This window comes from Manis javanica, chromosome 2, assembly GCF_040802235.1.
Source record: "Manis javanica isolate MJ-LG chromosome 2, MJ_LKY, whole genome shotgun sequence".
Classification (NCBI taxonomy): domain Eukaryota; kingdom Metazoa; phylum Chordata; class Mammalia; order Pholidota; family Manidae; genus Manis; species Manis javanica.
This window is the reverse complement of record NC_133157.1, coordinates 103,167,027-103,192,487: the sequence shown is the minus strand read 5'-3', so window position 1 is coordinate 103,192,487 and position 25,461 is coordinate 103,167,027. Positions and strand designations below refer to the sequence as shown.

The following is a 25,461-nucleotide window of genomic DNA, read 5'->3' as shown; positions in this document are numbered from 1 at the left end:
GGATTACAGGGATGGTGTGTTTTACATAACATGTTTAATACTGTCTGCTCAGTGAATGACAGATCAGTCCATTCACAGTTTGCACTGGAATATGTGCACATGATCGAAGCAGGCCTCATGCAAAGGCCAGTTAGTGACTACCTTGAGGAACAATAACAGGCACCAAGTATATATTCAAAGGTAATATAAATGTATAAAAACAAGATGCAAAATAGAGCCAGACTTAGCCTGAACTAGTGGCGAACAATTATTTTTCTACCTCAACTTATGGAAGGGATGCAACATATTCCAGATGACAATGGCTTAACACAGCAGCAGAAGAGGGACATGCATACAAGTTGCAAAGCTCAGATATTTTTTGCCTCATGATACATGTTCCCTCCAATGTATAGCCCAAACCTAAAACCCATCCCTGATCCCAGCTGAGAATCATACTCTTTATAATAATTAAGGCAAAATACTGAGTTTATTTGACTAACCATGCTGGAAAAGGTATTGGCTTCATTTGCATGATGTAAAAATATATTTTAAGTAGGAATACTCTTATAGTTTACAATGTTAAATATATACATTTATATATATATAAGAAAGATTCATGAAGGCTTTTGATATAAAACATACACAGTATGCTATTTTAATATACAAATCCATAGAAGAAATAGAATCACAAGAATTACAAAAGTAGCATCGTTAAGAATTTATAAAAGTTTCCATTTTTCTTAAAAGTCACATTCTCATCCTTTGGGATGTACAGAAATGATGTGGTTTACACAGTTTCATCCACATTCAAAACATCATGTTTTAAATGTCTTAAGCATAGCATATACAGTACAAAATGTTTCCATAGGAACATAACAGAACCTGTCACTAGTGGTCTGCTGTCAGATGGCTCCTAATTAACCAGTTAGCCATTTTAAGACACTAGTTCAGCCTACTGCCAACAAGTTGTTCTATTCACCTAAAACAGGACTTTAATTTATATTAGAATATACTGACAAAGGCTCAAAGAGTTACCATATAATATATACCAGTATACACATAGCAACCATTCTGAGTTAAATGAAGTTTCCATACTTAAATCAGAAAAAAGAATAGTTATTTTAGGCTAATATATTATCACTGTGATTGATATTTTAAAAATTTTGAGCAAAGTGCACAGTGAATGGAATCAGTCACCAGAAATGATCCTTCTATGAACTCTCAACTTCTTTTGAGACACGCCACCTGAGACATGAGAACTTTTAAGACCTTGTAGGTACCAGGGCAGCTTCATAAATCAAACACACAGGAGCCATGTGGAGACCCGTTCATGAGCAGGGGAGCCCCACACTGCCAGCTAATAAATGGTGCAATTCACTATATAGAGTCCCTGTGCAGAGTCAGCAGAACCCAGCTTCCAGACATAAATGCTGCAGATGATGTCATCAATCAGCCATACTCTAGCGTTGGTGGACCCCGTACAAGGTTCAAATAGCCAGCCAGGGCTCCCAGGTCTATGTAGAGAGAACGTTGTCTCTTTAGCATGTCTGATTCCTCAGTGCTTCCTGTACATGAAGAATCTGAAAAGGGAAACATTGAAAAATAAATGATTAGGGGACATGTTCAATAATAAATACCTGTTCCTTCTGAAAAAAAAAAGTAATATTACTAATACTTTGGGCCTAATGAAACAGCATTCAAAGCTCTGCTTTTTAATAAATACAGCTGAACACTATGAGCTAGTTTATCTAATATGACATAGAGAAAAGAGTTCAAATAAGAGTCAATAATGATGAGAAATTAGCTAGAAATCCTGGCATATTTTCTAACATCCCAGATGGTTCTCTTTAAATACAGAAAAGTCAGACAAGAAGCAGAAAAAAAAAGAAAACAAGCATTCCAGATTTGACATCTGGGTTTGGACCTAAATGGATTAAGAATGCCACAGATTTTAATAATAAAAATAGAAACCCCTCTCCATGTATATTCAATGCTCCTGGAATGCATTACTGACCTTCCTAATGGGAAAGATTAACAGCTGGCAAAGAGATTTTAAACACAGAAAGACAGAAATGCAAGCTGAATTCAAACTCAGTATTTTATTTGTGCAAAGCAATTCCATGATATTTCCAACCAAGGACTGGTGAAGTTTACCATGAATAAATTAAACAGACACCAGCTCTTTACTAAGAGCAAAACTGTCACGCTTGATTTGTTTTTAAAGGCAAATGATATCCTCTGTTGCAAAAAAGCAAGTCAGAGGCAATTCTCAATGACTGTGTACCTCCATTTGCCCTGAAAACTTATTACAGTTTGCTGGTAAATTAGCCAATTTAAAAAAAAAATGTTTTTGCTAACATTCTGGCTGAAATTGCTCAAACAACTTACGGCAAGCACTCAAGAAGTGACTCCTGTGGTTTTCCCAAGTGCTTTCATGAACTATGTCAGAGGTTTGATGGAGACAGAAAAAGCAAGCAAGCAGAGACACTGGGCACAGCAAGGTGTCCATACCAGCGATGTTCTCAGGAAGTTCCAACTCCTTCCTGCTCAGCAGCCTCTTCCTCTCAAAGAGAGCAGAGTCCAGACTCTGACAGCGCGGCTGATCCTCTCTCGGGGGGTTCAGGGCGTCGTGTTTGAGTAGGTCTGCTGCCCTGGGGCGGTGATTTGGGTTCCTTTCCAGGGCGGCTTCTATTAGCTCTCTCATGCCAGGACTACAGTCACCTGCAATATCTTCTAACGGAGGGGCTTGCTTGTGAATCTACAACAAACCAGCTCTCTCTCAGCATCAGTCATATGAAAATACACCCTCAACAGGAAAAGTTCTCTAGAAACAAGACCCTGGAAAGTCATTTGTTTCCCCCCTTGTGTCCTGGCAAATACAGACCATACTCTTAAACAAGTTTTCCTTTAATTTCTTAAGGACACTGGGTTAAACCCATCTTTTGGGTTAATGCAATCAGGGATACATGCTAGGTCTGAATAAACAATGATAGCTTTATATCTGACTATTGGCCCAAGGACTACTGTGAAGTAATGGGGAAGTATCTGCTCCTCAATTTCTCAACAATAAAATGGGAGTTGCATGTTTCACTACATGCTAGGCTGGCATGGAGATCTGTATGTAGTAGTACCTTCTTTATGAAAGAATTCTAAAACCATATGTAACTTCTTAGACCCAAAGATTTATGCTACTTTGATATGCTGAGTGGCAATTTTTGATTACACATATAACAGAATGCCACATAATTTATGACCAATGCACATGTTAGTAAGTTCCCATTAAAAGAGCAATGCCTTCTTTGCAAGAATGGGTCTTCCCTCCATGTGGGAGGAAATTTCAACTTCATCTCATGGATTGTTAGTTTACTACCACCCCCCTCAGGTGTGTTAAAGGACGGAGAGCAGCTGGGACTCCTCCCACCTCTTCCTGGGAGATCCCTACTCACTATGTACAGGTAGGAGGGATAGGCTGAGCGAGGGTAACGCTTCACCCAGGGCGGGGTGCCGGTCTGCATGTGGATGAGCGTGGCCCCCAGGCTGTAGATGTCTGCTTTAGTGGAATGGCCCCTGCAAAGGATCACCTCTGGGCTCATGTAGATCTGAAAGAGCAGGAAACATTGGTCTGACTTGTCTCATTTATCTGAGCTTCCATGTTGATTTCCCTAGTCCAGTTCTGGCACCTTTACCATATTACTGAATGCACATGCCTTCAGAAGAGCATGTCGTCACTGCATTCCCCAAATAACAAAGACACCCTCAGGGAGCCAGGCTGCCCTGGCCGGAGATGTCCTTGCAGCCTTCCAAAAACACCCCTTTTTTCCCCACGGACTGAACACATGGTAGATCTAACAGCCGAGAACCCACCTGGGACTCCCACTCATCCAAGTTCTGCAAAGCACTGATTGATGTTTAATTTTTCTGTCAAAATATCAATTCCTATCCTTTTAAAATGGACACTACAAACGTAGTTCTTCACTTCATGTTTGTCATTAAATCGCCAAACCTCTAATTATCTGCAGCGATACGAGGTGGCAGAAGTCCTCAGCATAGTAACACTGATCATTTGGAAGAGAAGAACTTAAGCTAAAGCGTAGCATTAAAAGTGATTGTGATTAGTCATTTCTATGAACTATTTCTCATTTCTTCCAGCCATGAGCCCAGAGACTAAATATTAAAGGCTTGCCACATTAACACTGTATAAGTTCTATTTGGTTTCATGAATTGATACTGGAAAAGTAGGGTTAGTTTTAGAAATAGTTTCTCTAAGAAGTGTTTGTTTTTAAACTTAAAAAAGTAAGAAAAAGAGAGCAAACACTGGTGACCACTGATCTGCATTATGGCTGGGGCAGACATACAGTAGGTATCAACCTAATTACCAGTATTTATCCCTAAGGAGTTTTTATACAGCCTGTCATTTGAATATGGAGAGGGGTAAGTGTTACCGGAACACACTTCAGAGTGAGTAAGTGAAGGACTAAGTTACAGAAACGGGAAAGTGCCCAATTTTCCCCATCCTAACCAAACTCAACACCTTCCTAAAACTCACTTCTGGCTGGTTTGTTTGTTCCCTTGCTCATTCATATTCTGCATGTGCGTGCATCCATGCATATGTGTGTGTGTGTGTGTGTGTGTGTCTCAGAAAACAGACTAAACTGAACTCCTTGTCTTCAAATTTTTCCTGAAGCAAAAACAGAATATTTGGATACTGAAAGACTTTCTTCTACATATAATCACAAAATTAAACAATAAATAGAGTGGGTGGGGAGTAGCTGGCAATGGAGGCCGCCTGCCTCCTCCCCTACTAAGCAAGGAGCAGGCCACGTATTTACGGTTGGTGTAACCATCGGCTGCACACACAGCACCTGAAGGCTCCCAGTGGCTGCACATTTGAGGACAGCAGTGTCCTGTCCACCTGGGGACCTAGCTCTGGCCCCTCAGGCAGATGCCCAAGAGCCCATGGCTCAGAGCTTCTGCTTCCTCAAACTCCTCAAGAGCCAGAGCAGCAGGGCGTGGTGTTCAAGGACTCTTCAGGCTGGAAGTCTTCAGGCATGAAAGAGGCTTGAGGGGACCGCGCAAGGGTCTCTGACACTTGCATTCCCTCAGGCATGGGCACTGGAGCAAGGGTACTAGATGTTGGGGGTCAAGCCCATTACCTCTCAACACATTTATTAGAAAGGGAAAGAGACTGTGTGTGCATGTCCGTGTATGTGATGATTATGTGTTAACTTACATAAAATAAAACCAAAGGCAGACTCAGGAAAATATAGGAACTTTTAAAAAAGTGCCATGCTACAGAAGCTATTCTAAATAGCTATTTTCATTAGTTATTCTTTCCCTGCATCATACATTAAATATGCAATACATTAAATAGGTGCCAAATTAACTCTGGATAGGTATTATATGGTTACAATATAATGCTCTGAAAATGAATGCTGAGGAAGATAGAGAAAGAGAGCTCCAACACAGGTGACAAGTGCTTCCTGTGGTGAGCGATACTGTGATTGGTCACCTATGGCTAGGCATTAGCCAAGTGACCCAGTTCCAGTGGGAAGCAGATCTGCATGGTTGATTTGGATTCAGTATCTTTTTGGTGCTTTAAATATGAATGATAGAAACAAGCTTGCTAAAGGTTTCATGGGTGACTTCACAACCTTGCTCATTATCAAACTGTAACTTGTGAGGACCAAACAGATAGTTAATGCAGATTGACTAGAAAAGAGGTTATCACTCTGAACACCAAGTCAATTTAGCACGTCAGAAAAAGCAGTTCACATTTGCTGAAAGTAACTCAATCCAAATACTATTCAGGAGTAAACAGCTATTATCTCACATTCAAGCATACAATCTCTTTGGGCTGCAGAATCCCAGAATCTTTCTCCAGCCATTGCAAAATGTTCAATTTGATCACACTGCCGGGAAGAGAAAGGTATTTCTCATCTTTAATAACCATAAGTAGTTTGCATATCAAACTGGCTCCAGGAAAAAGAGTAGAAAGTCGTATCTGAAGTTCTGACTAATGCCAAAATATGCTAGTACATTTTCCAAAATAAACATGTCATAAGCATTAAGTCTTAATAGGTTTTGTGCTTTGGTGAAGTATTCTTAAGACCTGGGGACGAAAACATTTTTCTAAGTCTACAGTTTTCTCTTAGGAATATAATTCTGCTCAGAGAAACTTATCAAGGATAATGTCCTAAGTATTTTCCAGAATAACTTAAGTAATACCAGCAAAAACAAGGATTTCTTCTGTTGCCCAGGAGAGTCTTTCCTTTAAAATGGTTAAGAGAAGGCTTACAGAATCTCAGTTTGAAATGAAGATAATTTTTTTGCACTGTAATTGAGTTCAGTGCAATATACCTCTCCTAGCTAGTCTAAGGGTTGTCATTTGGTTGAACACAAGACTGACCTGGCAATCTTGAGGTAAAGATGCAGCCAAGTGCCATCTCTCCATGTCCTGGGGGCACTTTTAGCAAAAAGAAGGGTATTGTGCTGGGGGACTCTGATAGCTAAAACATCCACTATAGTGGACATGTGCCAGGGAGGCAGCTTCTATACCCATTTACCTTCCCAGTTGCATCCAATCCATATCCATTATATCCTACTGTGAACTAAACTATTGGTCTTTTAACAATTCAAGTAAATCTAAAATAGCTCCTTTCACTAAAGAGCAGGGTCAGTTGAAGTACCACTGAGGGTATGGTCTTTTGGCCTTGTCCAGCGCTCTATCCCTGTGCACACACCCTGCCACAGCAGGTACTCAAAAGATATTCATTATATGAATCGAGCATTCAGTCTAATACTGTGAATGTTAAACATATATTTTGAAAGCCCAATGAATGTATTTATCTGCATCTCATTCAGATCCAGGAAGTTTTTTTGTTTCACTTTGCTTTTTGCTTCACAAATGAGTTATATATTACAGCTAGTTTATATTTTCAAATTAAGATTTATTTGTGCATAATAAATGAGGTTTATTATAGGCTCTTTAGGATTAAGATAGGTCTGAAATGTTCTTGGTTTGCAATCCATAGTATTAATGACCATGACAATTATGGCTGTTTGAACTAAAACAGTAATATTAGTTATACTAAGAATATATGTATTAGTTATATTAATAAGTTTCAAAGTGGTTAGGCAGAATCTAGACAGGAAAAAACTGGGTCCAAGTCCCAGATCTGTCACTAGCTAAGTTAATTTGGGCACTTTATTTTAACCTCTTCAAGCTTATTTCCTTATTGTAAAATGGGAATCATAATAGTATTTGCCTATAATGACAGTATTTTCCAATAGGGTTGTTATAAGGATTAAATAAAAAAAAACACTTAAAAGTGCTAAAATTAGTACTTGGCACACAGCAAGTGCTCACTATGTCCCAATGATGATAATATTTAATGCAGTAGGTTTTCTTCCTTGTCCTATCTGCAGAACGCTAAAGCATTTATTTTTACTCTTGAAAATATATTGACCATTTTTGTGGGAATATAGTTACCTCTGTTCCACGGAGGTCCTTTGGAAAATAGATATCTTCTGTCATTTGAACACTTAGGCCAAAATCCACCAGAACAGCTTTGGTGGACATGAAAACAATGTTGCTAGCTATAAAGAGAGGAAAATTTTAGTTACAATTACATATACCCATAAAGAAAATGAAAACATTACCTAAAACAACCATCTATCCAAATCAGAATAAAGTGAAATGCATTCCCTACTGTGATGGGTATACAATGTTCAAAAGAGGAAGATGAATCTGGTTGGGAGTTTAGGTGAAAAATCACTTCAGATCTGTCAAGAATTCAGCCAATGCAGATATAAATGATTGTAGCCATTAATAATGTTCAAGATACAAAAACCAGGACATGGAAACAATCTAAGTGGTGTCTATGAACAGATACATGGATAAAAAAAATGTGATGTGTGTGTGTGTGTGTGTGTGTGTGTGTGTGTGTGTGTGTGTAATGGAATATTACTCAGCTATAAAAAAGAAGGAAATCCTGCCATATTTATGACAGCATGGATGGACCTTGAAGGCACTATACTAAGTGAAATGTATCAGGCAGAGAAAGGTAAATACTGTATGATCTCATCTATATGTAGAATCAATATAAAAAAACTGAACTCACAGATACAGAGAACTCCAGAGGCAGGAGTGGGGATTAGGGGAAATGGATGAAAGGCAATCAAACGGTCCAGTTAGAAGATGAGTAAGTTCTGGGGATGCAATATGCAGCATGGTGACTATAGTTAATAATACTATATTATATATTTGAAAGTTGCTAAGAGTAGATTTTAAAAGTTCTCACACCATGCACACACACGATTATAACTATGTGAGGTGATGAACATGTTAACTAACCTTGTTATGATAATCATTTTGCAATATATACATATATCAAATCATTACATTGTATACCTTAAACTTGTACAATGTTACATGTCAATTATATCTCCATAAAATTGGAAAAAATATAATGTTCAAGAGCCTGAGTTTCAAATTCTAAGGTATATAAGCAGCATACTATTATGAAGCCACTTTTCTAAAACAAAAAAGAAAAATACCAATTTTTTTTAAAAAGTAAAAGTTTTGCTAGTCCAACTTAGCATTAGATTCACTAAGGGTTTAGAATTGCTTATTTCCCCACCCTCTCTTACTCTTAGAAACTAGTGAAGGCTTGTTTAATGGACTAATGCTAAAATAGTGTTCAAAACTAAAAAGCTATTTGTTTCTCAAAGTTATGTGATGCTGAGTATGTTTTTAAGTAAATTGTTGTTTCAAAAGTCTTATTAACAAGGGTATAGGCAGTACGTAGTAGATATGTCAATGAATAGATGAATTTTCACAAGAATTGGGTAATCATCCTTCCTTAGGACTTTGAAAGCTCTACTGACCTCCACTGGCTTCTAAATGTGTTTCATTCACAAGCAGTGAGGAGAGTGACAAGTGTTCCACAGGAGCCATGCTCCCTGCCACTCAGGGTCTTCAGACTGAAGGGAGGCGCCCACTGGCTTCTGCCCCATTAATTGGCCTCTTTATGCCAAGAACGTAGGCATCCAAAGATAACTTACGTTTAATATCATGGTGAATCACTTTCTTTGAGTGTAGAAAATCAAGTCCCTTGAGAATATGCTTTGTCACCCAAATAATTTCAAATTCTCTCATTGGTCCACAGCTCTCCAGTTTCTCTAGAACAGACCCGCCCTCTCCTGCTTCCATAAAGAGATGCACAGTTTCATCCCACAGGACCACACCATATAACTCAGCAATGTTCTCATGCCGGAAGCAAGCCTGGATTTCCACATCAGATGGCTTAAATTGATCTACTGGGATCTAGAACACAAAATACCAGTGAGATCTAAATAACCATAGGATAATAAAAAATATATATAATATAGGTCAACCCACAAACCTGAGAGCAAACAGATGTCCTAAAGGATACTGTGATCTGTATGAAATTGTATTGCCAAGTTAAAATAATGTTGACTTCAGATCTGCTTTTACATTATGTCAGTTTTAGGTAAACAAAATAAGAAAATAAAAAAATATATTATTTTCATTCAAAATGTAGAAATAGAACCAAAGAATTATGATATGACTGAATCAAAAGGGAGATAATTTCCCATCTATTTTACATGTAATTTCTATGGCACTTAGACTTCAGGTTGTATTTTCAGTATTTCAGCCCAAACTGAAATAATATCTTTGGTCCTACAACTCATGCTCTAACTAGCTTATTCTGTGGAAAGTCAGAAGTCATTGATAAAGAAAGAACTAGATCTTTCAGTGAAAATAAATCTGGAATGTCTCCAACACAGTGTTAGATGAAAACATCTATCTATTTCTGTTAGATACAGAAGTTATGTATATTGTTTTTACTTATAAAAAAAATTTTAACTGTACATATAAATGTCCATAGAAGTTTTCTGGAAGGATATATAAGAACCCAATATGGTAGATGCCTTAAGGAAAGGATCTCATTCTGCAGCCTACATCCTTTTCAATCTGTTTAATCAGATGTTTTTCTTTTTTAAGAAAAAAAGCTTAAAAATTAAATATAACTACAAGAAAAATAAACCCACAAAGCTCTTTTCCCATGTCCATTGTGCTAAAACAGAAAAACAAAACATTTTAGTTCTAAGGGCTGTATAAAATGTCACCAGACATTTTTTTAGGACTTGGAATATGTCCCCCCTAACTGCAAGCTTCAAATGGCTTATTGTAACACCTCCTTTTTTAATTTTCCTAACAGATATGCTAACAAATCCTTATGAACAAATGAGGCCAACATATTGTTAACCTTTGAATTAAGAGAGACTAAGATGATATTCAGCAATTATTTTGTATTTGATTTTTTGTTAACTCAAAATTGAGTTTATTTTATTGCACTTAAAAAAACTTTGTTAAAATAAAAGACATACATAAAAAGGCAAAACTGGTTAAGTATGTAACTCAATGAATTTCCAACTGAACATATACATGTAACCACCCCATAGATCAACATACAGAGCTCTACCAGCACCCAGAAACCCCTGCTGACCCCTGCCCGTCACTACTCTTCAAGAGCACTCACTAACCCGATGTGCAGCAACATGGGTTTACTTAGCTTGCTTTTGGCCTTTATGTAAGTGGGATCTTGTGCAGCACATCTTATTTTGTGTCTGGCTGTTTGGGCTCAACATAATGGTTATGAAATTCATCTACATTATTAAAGTTATAAATCACAGATTCTCTTCACTTACAGTACCCCACTGTGTAAATATACCACATTGCAACATCTGGAAACATTCCAGTTTGGGACTATTACAAACTATGCTGCTATGAGCATTCTAGTACAAAGCTTTTGGTGATGATATGTACATGCCTATAGGGTGTGTATCTACAAGAGTGGGATTACTGGGTCACAGGGCATGTGCATGTTCAACTTGGGTAGATATGACCAAAGAGTTTTCCAAAGCAGAGGCGCATCAGCAATGATTGTTTAATAAGAAGAGATGGGGTCTTTTCAGTAATCAGTCTATTAAATCTAGCCCTTTAATCTGTAGGCCCGAAAAGCCTTGCAACTTCCCCAGCTTCCGTTTCCCTGCCTGGGCTCCTCCCCTCCCCAGTGGGAGGGATTAAGGGAGCAGCACGAGGGGACAGCTCCCCTCCAGCCCACCCCACCCTGAGAGTGATGCTGTTATCTAAGCTGGTGCTAAATAAGCCAGCAGCACATTCTTTTTTTATCAAGGCAAACTAAGATTAAAATCAACCATGCACCTAAGCAGACTTAGTAGCTGAACAGCCCCAGGTACCAAACAAATAAAAAAAAAATGACAAAAACCAGATACATTCGGACAGAGCTCTCTAAGGTAGATCTGATCTACCTTTGATAACAACTTTTCAGTAATGCAAACAAACAAAACCCACAATGCTAAACATGCAGCTCACCTGTCTGGTTATTAAATACATACCAGTTTACAAGCCATTCTTTTCTTCGTCTTTATGTCTTGCGCTAAGTACACTTTTCCAAAGGCCCCCCGAGGAATGAAATCAGAGCCAATATTCCTGTAAGTCAGCTTCCAAGGGATAAGGAGGACATCAGAGTCTATTTGATAGCGTCCATTTTGAGGAGTGATTACCTACAACAAAATAAAAATGCAGGAAGGTGAGAATTTCAGTGAAGCCCTTTTCTAAGACCTACTCTTTAGATACTGGTTACTTTAGACTGCATTTCTATGCACAGTGTTTGAAATTAATGTCACTGTGTGTAATCATAAAGTATACAGAGACTATATTTAGAGCTGCAGCAAAACAGAAAAAGTATGTAACAGAAAGATGTCCCTGGTCAGACCTGATCATATTCCCATCTGTTTATGGGTAATTAATTGCCAAATAGAACTTTAAAAATTATCTAAGGGAGCATGACTACTGTGACCAAAAGTTGAAAATAAAGATTGCATAAATATGAATTGCACCTACGAGTTGACTTGGTTCCAATTAAAATGTGCTAACCTGTTGGTCCACATAGCATTTACTCACACATGATACATACAGAGAGAGTGTGGAAATTAGTTGATGATCACAGAGGATCCCGGAAAACAATGTGTTATGCCAGAGCTATGAGGTGACAATGCTGCATAAATAAAGTAAGGGCAGAATTATTTCTCATCTACTTACTCATTTAACATTTACTATGTGCATAATATGTGCCAGGCACTGCATTTAGAACTGAGGCAGCAGCTATGAACAAGAGACCGACAACCTCTGACCTCCAAGAATTCCTGAGCAAGCAAACACAGGTTTTGTAACCAGTCCAGTCAAAAATGAAAAGAGAGGTAGCCTGGTAGCAGTGTGGATTACAATTGTGTGTGTAATAGTCAAAACTCATCAAACTGGACATTTAAGAGGTATGTATTTTTCTGCACATAAACAGTAAAAAATTAAAAGGAGAAATAATTTAAACTTAAAACAAATTACTAAAATAATCCACAGGAGGTATGACCTAGGGCACATGCCAAAAAAAGGTTTAAAGTGTTCCCTTGAAGGGATAAAGGGTCCCCAAAATACAAGTTATTCTTAAATGTATTCAGTAATATTATGACTTCAGATTATGAATTCAGGAATTATGAAACTATCAAAGTGGCAGTAAATTATTTCAAGTACAGAAGAAGCTGAAGGGGAATGTGACCACACGGGAACAGAATGAAGACCTGACTCATCTGCAGATGCACAGGGCTCCCCACTCAGGCCCCTGATGTGAGAATAGTTCTAGCAGCCCTGAAGGTTACTCATTCAGGCTCCATTTTGCTAACCTTAGCTACACCCCAACAGCTGTGCTCACTATTAGTCAGGAATGAAGTAGAGGCCAACTTGAGTACTTAGAAATGTGAAAGTCACTAAATTTAATATAAAATGTCACTGAGGGCTCCCTCTGTACCAAATCCTCCCCCTGTGCAGAACCCAAGGGGAAGGATGAGGAAGTACAGACCACCGTCTTGCCTTGTGTGAAACATGACCTCCTTTCAAGAACTGTGTCACCTCAAGTTGCCAGAGGCCTCTTTTTACCATGTGCTAAGCATGCAATAAATTTAGTCCCCGTCCACATTTAGACAGGACTACACACAGCACTCAGCTGCACTTGCTTACTGCCTCTTACTTGTTATTAAGTATTTCTTCAGTGGTTAACTTGCCTTCAGGGACATTTTACTTTGTCCAGCTAAATTTGTCATAACCCAATTTGACCCAGTGTCCTCTTATTCTAGCCAAGGGATGCAGAATAATAACAGCAGCTGTATACTGAGTGCTACCTGTGGGCTAGGCACTGTGCTCTGTACTTGCATACATAATTTCATCAACGTCCACAACAATCCTGTGAGGTAACTCTTTTTATCTCCATTTTACAGATGCAGAAATTGGCTTCAAGAGGTTAAGTCACTCACTAGGCAGTGACAGAGTCAGGATTCGAACTCAGGTCTACCTGACCCCAAAGGCACCGCTCCTAAGCTTGGACAAGGGCCTTTTGTCTTCCAGAAGGCTGTAATTAAAAACTGAGCCATGATCAAAACCCAGTTATTAAAAGCCTACATTCACATGTCACCAAGCACCTTAGCTTTAGATCAAATACTGCAAATTGCTTCACTATTTTAAAATCTCCCGAGTTCTGGAACCCTTGTCTTAATGCCCTAAAAGTTCTCAACAGCTTCCCTGATAGGCCCTGCCTGTACAGTGTGAAGTGTAGATACTGCCTGGTGTGCAACTCTGCAAAGTCCCCGGTTCTTCCCCTTCCCCTAGACCTTCCCTATTTGGGTTTGGAAACTTTTTTTTCCCCTTCCTCCTAGGGGCCCTGCCAGACAATCTCACCGAACTCTATGCTGCTTAAGTCTGCCAATTATTTAACTTGCCAAAGCCATCCTCAAGTGAAGACATTATAAGCATGTTCTGCATTTCTTTACCTGGATCACTGTCATTGATACTGAATAATACTGGGCCAGGGAGCAGTTGAGAAAAATCCTTCGGTATTGCAGTAAGAGTAAAATCTGTAAGAGACTTGTGGGATGTGGCTGCTATGAAATGGATGTGACCTTGGATCACATTAAAAGAAGCATATTATCTTGCACAAATGCAAAGCCAGCTCTGTCCTACTCTGCTGGTCACACAACAAAGGGACTGCTATGTTCAAGTTCTGCAGGCCAGGCCCTGGCACTGGCTTGATTTCAGAGGGCAGTAGCCAGATGAGGAGGAAAGTCACCACTACAGCATGCAAGAAGCAACCCACATTATTAGAAGTGTTTGTGAAAAGAAGACGTGGCGAACATGCAATTTTTAAAATATTGGAAAGGCTGTCATAACAAAGAGGAGTAACAATTGAATACAATAACTACCGCAACCACAATGGCTTCCCTTCTTCCAACACTCCTGTGTGTAAACAGGTCACGCACATTATTTACTACACACAATAAGCTCACGGACTAAGTGCTATGATGCTGCCATTTTACAGCATTTTACACTAGGCAGTGACAGAGTCAGGATTCGAACTCAGGTCTACCTGACCCCAAAGGCACCGCTCCTAAGCTAGGCAGTGACAGAGTCAGGATTCGAACTCATGTCTACGTGACCCCAAAGGCACCGCTCCTATGAGTAAACTGAGGCATAGAGGGGTGTAACAACTGGCCCTATGTCACCCAGCTAATCCATTTCAGAGATGAGATACCTACACAAGCACTTTAATTCAGTGGCCTGCTCTCCTCACCACCCCTCAACATAGAGACCTTTTTTATGGCCAAAAAGCAGGACCAGGACAAAGAGGGGTCAGGCATGAATTTTAGTTCTACATCAGAAAGGACTTTCCTACAATTGGAATTGGCCAAATATGAAATTAAATGCCCCAGTATGGGATGAGCTCTTTATCACAGGAGATTTTCAAGCACAAACCAAACTATTCCACCTATTATTGGAAATGATGAAGAGGATGATTCAAGTGTCAGACAGAGAACCTGACTCAAGTACCTTTAAGGGTTTTTCAACCTTGAGAGGCCCAGTCTCCATGACTAACCCCAGAGGAACAGCATTCCCATCTCATACTCACACCTATGAGTGAGCCCTCTGGGGCCCTCCAGCTCCCCTAATAATCACCAGTGAGTTGAATGTCTGGAACCATCTGAGGTTATTCATGCCCAGATTGGGTCACGAATGGTCTAGATTATAAACACTGTGTAGCACTCCCACACAAAGCAAACCCCAGGTTAGTTTCCTAAAGTTTCTTTCCCAGGTCCTACTGGATATTGGTGGAATCTTTATTAAATATTATTTTTAGGAAAACAGTATACACTTGACACACACATACAGACCACCATTTAATATGCCTATGCATCAGGATATTATTACAATTCCTGGTCCTCCATCCTCTCTAATTAACTCCACAGGCTTTGTGATTGTTGGTTCCTAGAAGATATGTTTCTCTGCCTTCCAGGCCTTTGCATATGCTCTTCTCTTCATCTGGAATACTCTCCACTCTCCATCCCCATCATTTGGCTGATTCCAACCTAACAGCTCAGGGGGCAAATCCTCTGGGAAGCTGGCTGACATTCCCTTTCCTTACCCACTTTCATGGCTTTATGAGATACCTTGCCTGAGCTTCCCCACAACAACTAGAGTGTAGTTGTATTGGGAAGTGCCCCACTGCATTAAAACTGCCTGTTTACTTGCCTCCTGCATCTAGATTGTAAGCTACCAGAGGACATAGACTGTTCAATACAGCATCTCTAGCACCTGAAAAAGTGCCTGATACACTGTGGATGTTTGAACTACATCTCCAAATGAATGGGTGAATACTTAAATGAAAGTATCTGTCCCTGTGTAGATACATGTAGATCAATGTTGCCTTGAAACCAATCTATCTGGTAGATAATTAGCTTTTCTGTAAAGCAGAGAAACAACAGTAAGTAAAGCCCAGGAGAGAAGAATTTGGGTAGGGTATTAGCAGGAGGATCATGGGAAAAGAAAGGTCTTGAATGCAGGATGGTTCCAAGGAGAGCACCACATGAGGATGAAAGGCAGTCAAGAGCAAACTGCCTCCTTTATCATCCTTTCTCAGATTGGCTATGATTAGGGCAGCAAGTCAGGATTCCTTATGTCATCATTTGTAAAACGGAGCTGTGAGAGGTTGTTAGCAGCCACAGAGTTGTAGCTAATCATTAAGCTCAGGGACGAGAGTCAGCTAGGGCCCCCTGAGCCATCAGCCACTGGGTTAATTTGCCCAGTGAGGCGCGGTCTACAGTCTACATGTAGATTTTAAGGTTCACCTGTTACTCCATTCTAGTTTTAAGTTTTCTAGCTTTATATTTTATATTCTTGGTCATTTTTAAAATAAAAATCTTCTTGAAGTTTTAAAGATCCCTGCCTTTATGGTATGTCTGGTTCTTAAATTTTCTCCTGAATATGCATTTATTTATTTAAAGTAGGAACATACTATCCTTGGCAGCAGCTGACAACATTTTCCTCTTACTCTTTGTTGATAAAATTTTCACTTCCTTTTAATTTCTTCGTTTCTCTCCTTTTCTGCATAAGCTTTTTTCTTCTTACTCCAAAACCTTCAGGAAGCTGTTTCTTTGTATCTTTATAATTTTCCTGTATTTCTTTCTGTATATCCCCTAATGACTCTCTATGGCCTATCCCTAATCAGTCTGATAGGCCAGAAGAAATATACCCAAGTTTCTATGCATTTACAAGCAAGAATAATTTGCTTATTCTGCACATTTTCCTTTAAAATACCTATTCTAACAAATAATAAATATATTAAAAAATGAGAAAAAAATACATTAACTATTATGTTTCGCATTATAGGTATATATATTATTTTGAACAGAGTTCTCCAGCCATATTTTAGCTAAGAAAATTGGGTACTGCTCCTAGTTCAAATTACCACTTTCCATGTGTAAGAAGGAATATTGTCAAGATAAGGTAAAGTACTTAGTCAACTATTAATTGCTAATTAGTTTTGCTAATCTAGACCAAAGCGAGTCACACAACTATGCAGAAGGTAATCTTGTTCCAAATTGAGCTGTAGGTGAACACAACTAGTTTCTAACAAAACAATTCACTACATAGCTGACCTAAATTACTTGTTTTTATTGAATGTGGTATGCAAAAAAAACAAGATAATTAAGTACTTTGGCCAATCCGTACTCCTTAAGCACTGACCTTCATTAGCCATTTTGCCATGTAGATACACCAAAGGAAAAGGAGTCACTTTCATCAATAAGTACATTTTGCAAGTTACCACCTACTCCTTTGCCAATAGTTGCTTTAAAAAAATTAGATCACCTTTGACATACTAAGACTGACAGAATCCTAATCCCAGGCACATGTAAACACATCAACTGATCTACTTTGTGGCAACAAAGTGTTGTCACAATATTTTGGATTATTTGCATATTTAGGATGACTAAGTAAATATATCATTTGCCATTCATACTCTGCCAATAAACAGAGTAAATCTGTGGATAGCTATTTACTGCCTATGAACTATATTTCTGAAAGAATGAAATTCAGCCAGTAGTAATATTGTGACGTTTCAATATGTGACAAGAGAGGAGCAAAAAACTCAGCCTTCAAATATGTTAATTAAAGTCTGTACGCTCCTCTTAGATGAAGGATTCTCATTAAGCCTTTCTCTTCTGACCGATGAGCGAGATGTGTAATGGATTATTAAATTAAACATTCTTCTCAATTACCTATTTGTAGAATTACTACTAAAATATGGGAAAGATTCTTTAAATGTAACTTTTAATGAAGGCCTTTTTGGAACCTTTAACATGGAGGGACTTCTTATAGATATTACATTTTTCAAAATCATACCTGGCAACTAGTCTAAACCAAGTTCACATGCCACTCTGCATTAAATGAAGCTTCAGTAGTAAGGCTGAACTGATGCAGAAAAAACATACCATATTTAATAAAATTCCGGATTCCTGAGGCCGGTGTCCATAAAAACGCTTTGTGGTATTGGATATATGGTTTGCAAAAGCAAGCAAATCTTCCACAGTTCCATATTTGACTGATGATAACCAAGACATCTCTTGGCCACTGAGCAGCAGAGACTCGGAATGCTCCTCATTATGATTATTATTGTCTTGGCACATGGTCATTAGACTGGGTTCATAAACCGCTGGCTCTTCACTCACATAAAGGTTTTCCATAATGTCTATGACATCAGACATGTTCAAATGTTTAATTAACAAATCGATTTCTTCTTTATTGTCACTGTCAGTGCTCATGTACTCCATTACTGTTAGGCTTTCCGGGGAGTCTGCAAAAGAAAACACAAATCCTTAGCTTACTGTACTTGCATTTGAAATCAATGGGAAAATGACATCAAAAGATTGGGAATAGGCTGCTATATGCCTATGTTTATAAAATGAGGACTTGGTGTCTACAGTGTGTATGAATTCAAGTTGGCAGCCAGATAACCTTTTGTCCATCCACTCAGTTTGCAGAGGGGAAACTCTAAGATCCAAGGAGCTAATTCGTTATTCACTTACTCACTGAGTTGGTGGCATCAGCTATACCCACTGAAAACAACTTTCGCTGAACATAAACACAAATAAGATCAGCTTAGGAATCTGAGGAGCTAAGGCTTCTGACCCTTTATAGCAGCTTCCAACCCTACTGCTCCCCTAAAGGGGCCAATCCTCCCTGCTCGGATCTCTGGGGCTTTTATGCCTCTGGGTGACTTTTAAAAACAAAAAGGAACTACTTTACCAAAGTCAGGAGTTAACTTAGCAAATAAAATTCAGGCCCTCAAAACAAAATTATGTCAAATGAATTTTAATCTAAGCAAATTGATAATGGTGGGTCAACTTTGAGGAATAACTCTAGTACAAATCAGTTAAAGAGCTCCTTTAGATGGGGGATATAGTCTCAAATCCTCATTCTGCCAGCAATGAGTATGAGAAAGGGGAAGCTTCATTTAACTTGTGAATCTGTGTATCCTCTTGGGACCAGAAATCTTTAACGGTACAAAGCTGTTATCTCAAGGGCCCAGGAAGGCTAATTTACTATCTAGATCAACAACCCTCTAGAAGTTGTGGTACTACAAAGATGCAGGGAAAACTAAACCCATCATAAGTAAGGCATGCAAAAGGTTGACTAACTATATTAGCTAGTATTGTATTTCAGTTTTTACATATAAAGCAGGTGTTACATCTGTAAATGAGAAAAAAAAAAAAAGATAAACCAAGACTGAAAAAATGATAGTTAGGATTTTAGAACAACTCCATTCTAAAGGATTAAAGATGAAAGGACTGAAGAGATCTAAGAGAACTTGGAGACATGTATTTCTACTTAAATTACTGTGCTCCTAAAAGTACCACCTCTCTCTTTGAAAGATGGTTCAGGTTCTTAAAAGCACAAGCCTTTATTTAACACGTTCAATGCTCAGTGCCACAAGCTATAGGCTTTGATCAACTTGGAGCTCAAGTACAAGGCTCTAGGAAATATTCCCCCTTAGGGGCCACCTGCAACTCTGACTCAGACATTGGCCTCCGAATTTAATTTAAGAGAAGAATCATGCAATGCAGTGTGATTCAAAGTTACATGACAATCATTTTCTGATGTGCAAGTTGTGTCTGAGGAGGACAATCTAGAATCCTGCAGTTTCACATTCCATCTAGACTCAACCTGCTTAGGAACAGGTCTCAGCCCCCATTTCCTGCCTACATGATCTCAGGCAAAGACCTTAACCACTTTGCACCTTGACTTCCCCCATTTGTAAAATGGGCATAACAACAGCACCTACCTCACAGCATGGTTGTGAGAATTTAAAGAGCTCATTTCATGTGCATAAAGTGATTGGTGCAGTGTCTGGTGCATAATTAATAACCTGTGTCATCTGCCATGGCTACTGTATGCATAAGAGAGACAGGTACTGAGGCAGACCCTGGCTTTTTAGGTACTGTACTAGGACCTCCTTTCTTATCTGCAAATGGGATGTGCTTGCTCATTCCCTGGGACTCTTCCCAGTGAAGTTTTAAAGACACTACAACAAGAGATAAGGGAAAAAAGGCAGAAACTTAGGTAATGCTTTGATGGCTGTTACCCCCAGGGCTGCATCTAGAGAGCAGAGGGAGCCTCCCCCATCCCTCCTTCAGAGATTTTGTATTATCTTTGAGAGAGAGTGTGATCCAGGCTCCTGGAATCTATTAAATCATGAAAGGAATTTCTTAAGCTAATGGAGGAACATTGGACTTTGACTTCGTGGAGCTATTTACTTGCAGTTTCTGCTTGCAGCATTTACTGAAAAACAGAAGTTAAAACAAAAACAGTCTGATTTAGCACCCTACTGGCTGAAGAGTTCAAGGCTCCTTGACTTATCAAATGGCCTACTCGGGAGGAAATAAAGTTCCCAGTAGTAACATGACTCAAAAAAGAAAGAAAAAAAGCCCATAAAGTTTACAAGCCAGTCAGCTGACCCAGAGAGGAAAGACAGGTTTTGTTTCTTAAGTCCTGCAGATTGTCTCAAGCCTTTATATCTAAAATCTAAGCGGTTAATACACACACCCCTAAACTGCACACTGAGGGAAGGTGTTAGGAAGAGAGGAGAAAGGAGGCCAGGAGAAGGAGCGGCGTGTAAGACAGGAGACCATCTTCACCCCCCGACATAATTCCTTAGCAACGCAGGGCTCCTGTGATGAACATCAGCGCTCCCCTAGCAACTCTGCTGACCAGTCCACCTGCTGAGTGCCCCTGCAAAAAGCGTCAGTACTTTCAGGCCTTAATTAGCACACAATCCGATAATCATTTCTGGATTATTCACAGAATCAGTCCTCATCTAGAAAAGGTGTGGATTGTGAAGATATTCTACTGTTGCAATAAAGACCCTTCCCCACATAGATAAAAATAAAAATCCTCATAAAATCCCAACTTGTTAGCACAGTAGATGATTATGCCAATTTTAGACGTGGAGAAATGGGCGATATAGTCCAAATTATTTGCTTTGAATTATTTCAGAAATCAGCAATAAAGCCCAGGGAAAATCCTATTCCAAAACAGTCATATCATACTTTCGGCTACTTCCATCTACCTAAACCAACGTTGAGAAAATTCCTGGCAAGTGTAAATAAAATGGCCAAGATTATAGGCATGGGCTTCTGCCTAACAAAAGATAATTATGCCTGTGTTACTTCCCACTTAAAAGATGTTTTTCTGCCAGAATAGTACATTGCCCCACCAGGCACATGTTTCATTATATTTTCGTTCCCCAAAAGCCCCAGAATGACACAATCTGACTATATAGGAGCTCAGACACTGCTTCAAAATCAATTTTCTTTACACAAAAAAAGTCCTTAAGGGCCATGTGCCAGAAGTACTGCACACAAACCTCCATCCATCCATCAGAGCTGAGGGCGTGTGCTATATTCAGATTATACTCTAGTAGGCAAGTACCAGAGAATCAGGCCACAGATGTGTTAAACAACGGTAGTAGTGTGCCTTTCTGTTTTTATCAGGTGCAGCTCTTTATTTCGGACCAAGTATCTCTCTCCAAAAGTGAAATACACAATGTTTTTCTTAAATACAGCTCCCTGCTCACTTTTGGGGCAATCCGCGTGCACACCGCATTCCCTTCTAAACTAGCGAGGTTCTCCGCCTAGATCTGTAATTTCAGAGGCCTCATATCGCTTTACCACAGGGAAACATCTGTGAATTAAGGTTTGTTTTCTCCTCTAACATTCTTTCTTAGACCAAAAGCCCGGCATTCACGTTCTGCTATAACGACCCTTTAGTCACAGAATAGAGTCCCGGTTAGAAGCATTGAATTAAGTCTCAGCTATTCAAAAGGCTCTCTGCTTGCCATCCACCCCCACTCCCTTCCTCCTATTAACGCCGGGGAGCCAAAAGGTCCTGTAATCATAAAAGGAGCCAGGATTCCGGGGGCAGCAGCCGAGTCTCCCGGCCTCCGAGGTGCACTCACCAAGGCCGGACAGGGAGGGTGCAGCCGTCCCGGCGGTGGACGCAGTTAACAGCGGCTCAGCTTCCCTACGCACTGCCCAGACTGGCACTGCTCGCGCGCTCGGGATCCGGGAAGGGGAGGAAGGGGGAGGAGTCGCGAGCCTGCACCCCGTGAGACCCTTGCGCAAGGTGCTTTCCAGCTGCCCCGGCTGCAGCCGCGACCCGAGCGAGATACTAAGGCGCAGCCGCGCGGTTGGTGGGCACGCCCCCGCCTCCTCGACCCCTGCGTTCTCCGCGGGGGCATCCTCCATTTCAGGGTGTCAGTCGCTGGGGAACCCGGGAGGGCTGCCACCAGAAAGACATTCCCAAGCCCCCCAACTGTGTGTTACCTGCGGCCTCCGCGCGCCCCCGCGGGCCGAGCGCATCAGCCGCCTCCCCCAGATGGCACCGTGCACAGCTGGTGGTCGGCCCTCCGGGGCCACGGGGCCCGGCGGCAGTAGGAGATGGAGCCAGGGCGACCGGCCCCGGCGCGTGGCGCGTCGTCCCGAGCGGAACGGACTAGTGAGCCCCTGCCGCCCTCGTCTGCCCCTGACTCACGGCGTCTGAGCCGGCCGAGGGGCGGTGCAGCGGACGCCACCCGCCGCCGCCTCCCCGCCTTTTCCATTTCCCCTTTCTCTCCGTAAACAGAAAGAGGCTGCCGCGTTGCGGGGAAGCCGGAGCCCCTGCTCTGGGAAATTCCGTCCTCCCCCTGTTTGCCCTCGGGGTGCCCGGGCGGAGTGGAAGGCGGGACGGGGGAGGAGCCGAGAGCTGCGCAGGGAGGGGCGCTGGCCGAGCCCGGAGTCGGGAGACCTGGCGGTATTAGGAGTCGCAATGGATCGCGGGTAGCGCCGCACGTCCGCCGCTGACTCGGATCACGTTCACACACGAGTGCCACGATCTGTGGTCTGCACGCACGGACTCCGGTTTAAAGGCCTGGAAGAGGCTGCCGCAGGGTGGGCCTGAACCGGGGTCCAGCACCTGGGCAGGGGCTGGTGTACTCCGCCAGCCAAACCTGGTTTTGTTCTTTACAGCCTTATTGGAAAGGACCATTCTGTGGCACCGTACCATAACAAAGTGTACCAGTACTTATCTCCTAACTCCAGCTGCGAGTCTGGGATTCTCTGTCCTGCTTGGGAAGATCAAAGTTCGTTCATAGTGTTCTTTCTTCTTGAATGATTAGCGTTTGCTCTGGGTGAAGTCGGAAGAGAGTTTTAGGGAAATAGAACTTATCTCCCCGAAATCCACTCTCCCGGACATTCCCAGTCCCTACAGAGTTGCAGTGCACCGCCCCCCCCCAACCCCCTCCGCCCCAATACTAACCTAGTATCAAGCACTTACTATGGGCCTGACGTTTTGCAAGGCGCCTGGAGAAGAGAGAATGTAAGGTAGACAGACATCCTCCCTCTTACCGAACCGGACATTGGGCTTCCCAGGCGGGGCCGGATTCAAACGCCCAGGACTCTGGCTCCCTGTCCTGCCCTTTCCCATAGCAAACTTCCTTCTGCCCCGAGTTGCAAAACAGCATGGGACTCGCTCTAACGCTCTCTTTTGTGGGAAGAAAATTGCTTTGCCCACCCGAAGAAGGCACGTGAGAATTGCTAATGGACCTGGCTAGTCTTCGTGACATTCAAGGCCCTCCTTGTAGGGCTTTAACTCCGGTAATTGCTTTGTGCTTCTCTCCAGGCAAGAATGAGGATGGTAAGTGATTGACAGTCACCTATACCGTCGGTAAAAGTGAGCCGGGCTAGCAAATCAAACTGCTTGCCTGAGCACTAAATCACTCTGCCCTCTCCCAATTATTTTAAATCCTGGAGTGCGGTAACAAGGATCACGTACCATACCCTCGAACTCGCCAGGTGGCCCCAGGCAGTGGAAGCGCCCCAGCGCCTGAAGGAAAAGCCCTGCTTTGGCCCTGGGCTTTTCTGGTCTCGGACTGAGCGCAGCTTTAATCAACACTGCTTCTCTGACTCGGCTGGTGCAGCGTGCTTGCGCTGGAACTGAAGTTTGAACTCCTTCAGCTTTTTCTCTGGAAACCAGGTTAGCCAGGTTGTTACTTCTAATTGTAACCTGAGACGCCTGCCCCTCATCTGTTGTCTTTGAGGAACAAAGGGTGATCTTTATATCCATTTTAAAAATAGAAACATGGAACCACTCCTGCCCCCACCCCCTTGAATGAGCTCATCAAAAACCACACCTAATCTTCTGGGAACTAAGTATTAGCCTTACTTCCTATATAGAAGTCTCCCAAATATAGCTACATTTTAGGGAGATGGTGAAATGGCTGCTGGAGCAGGGTTCTCTCTGGCTGTTTAATGACTTATGCAATAACAGAGTTCACCTGGTAAGGTGCATTAAGAAGAGCTTTCAGTTAAAAACATTTTTAAAGACTAAGTTGAGGTTGGATTTAGTGACTGGTAAAGACATTGAGAAGAGAGAAAACTGAAAAGAAAGTTTTTTGATTCTGCAGTTTTCTCGGTCAAGACTTTGTTACACAGGCTTCCAAAAGCAATCTTACTCTTTGAGGAGCATACCACTAAAGTGGGGTTTAAGCTTGCTGGTGAGCGGGTGTGCACAACCATACAGAAGAACTCTCTTGAAGCTTTTTGCAGCAGAGGAAATGCACTTTAAAATTGACTTGCAACTGGTTACAATTCACTTGAAGGGGCTTTCTCCACTCACAGATTGGGACAATAGTGGGTTTGTAATCTTTTAGTTTGGAAATCAGAACTCATTTACTCAGGGAAACAAAATAGTAACAAAGGGTAAGTGACCTGGTCCACACATTGGCATATGTTACCCCAAACAGTGCTCTATACTAATAAAACACACTGCTCTCCATGTTTTTCATAGTCATAAAATGTAGTATGTTTAGAAAATTCTTTGATAAATTGGAACAAATTGTGAGATATCTATATGTGTCTTGGTGAAAAAAGTTTCATTTTCTTAAATTATAACAAAATACAAAGTATTTGAGGAAGGTCATTAAATACTGAAAATACTGAATTTGAGTAAAGCTTTAAATCTGATATTTTTAAGTTAAGAGGAAGTTGGGCCTGATTTCATCAGCATAAGTTTCTTCTGTATGCCTTTGTTGTAACAACTATACTTATCAATTGAGATGTTTGAATAATGATCTTTTCAGACTTCTGATAATAATGTTCTCAGATGAGAAACTGCACAGACATGTGGGTAAACTTAAAACCATTATTATAACCTTTAAAATTCTTAAACAACTGAAGTTGTATTTTAAAAATCCAGTAGCTCTTCTTTTTCTTTCATTACCATATGTAACTTTTTTTATGATGATGTGCATGAATATCATTTATAATTGAACTTTTTCATAGTAGGTCTTTCAAAATGACAAGGCTTAATTTGTAGCACATGCATGCACTGTTAGAGCACTTGGCTTGGACAACACAAAAAAGACACACCAGCCCAAAGGCTGAAGTGTTCAGTGAAGGAGGAGATTCAGGGCTGCCTTCTGGAGCTGAGAAATCACCAGACCCTCATGCACAGAGGACTGC

At 40.9% G+C, this 25,461-nt stretch overlaps 1 protein-coding gene across 3 annotated transcripts; it reads right to left on the bottom strand.

Moving 5' to 3' along the window:
* Positions 1-447: 447 nt before the first annotated feature.
* On the bottom strand, positions 448-24,402 carry MAP3K8 (mitogen-activated protein kinase kinase kinase 8). Of its 3 annotated transcripts, none has more exons than XM_017652264.3 (8): positions 23,774-24,402; positions 17,899-18,260; positions 11,425-11,592; positions 9,043-9,304; positions 7,469-7,575; positions 3,426-3,578; positions 2,491-2,737; positions 448-1,559 (listed from the first exon to the last, which is right to left on the bottom strand). In XM_017652264.3, exons 2-8 carry the CDS (start codon positions 18,235-18,237, stop codon positions 1,429-1,431), a joined length of 1,407 nt encoding a protein of 468 aa, XP_017507753.1. In that variant the 5' UTR covers positions 18,238-18,260; positions 23,774-24,402; the 3' UTR covers positions 448-1,428. The 3 variants fall into 3 exon arrangements, with proteins under 3 accessions (XP_017507753.1, XP_017507751.1, XP_017507750.1); XM_017652262.3 differs by lacking the exon at positions 23,774-24,402 and adding an exon at positions 22,288-23,060; XM_017652261.3 differs by lacking the exon at positions 23,774-24,402 and adding an exon at positions 21,921-22,259.
* Between the last annotated feature and the right edge of the window lie 1,059 nt (positions 24,403-25,461).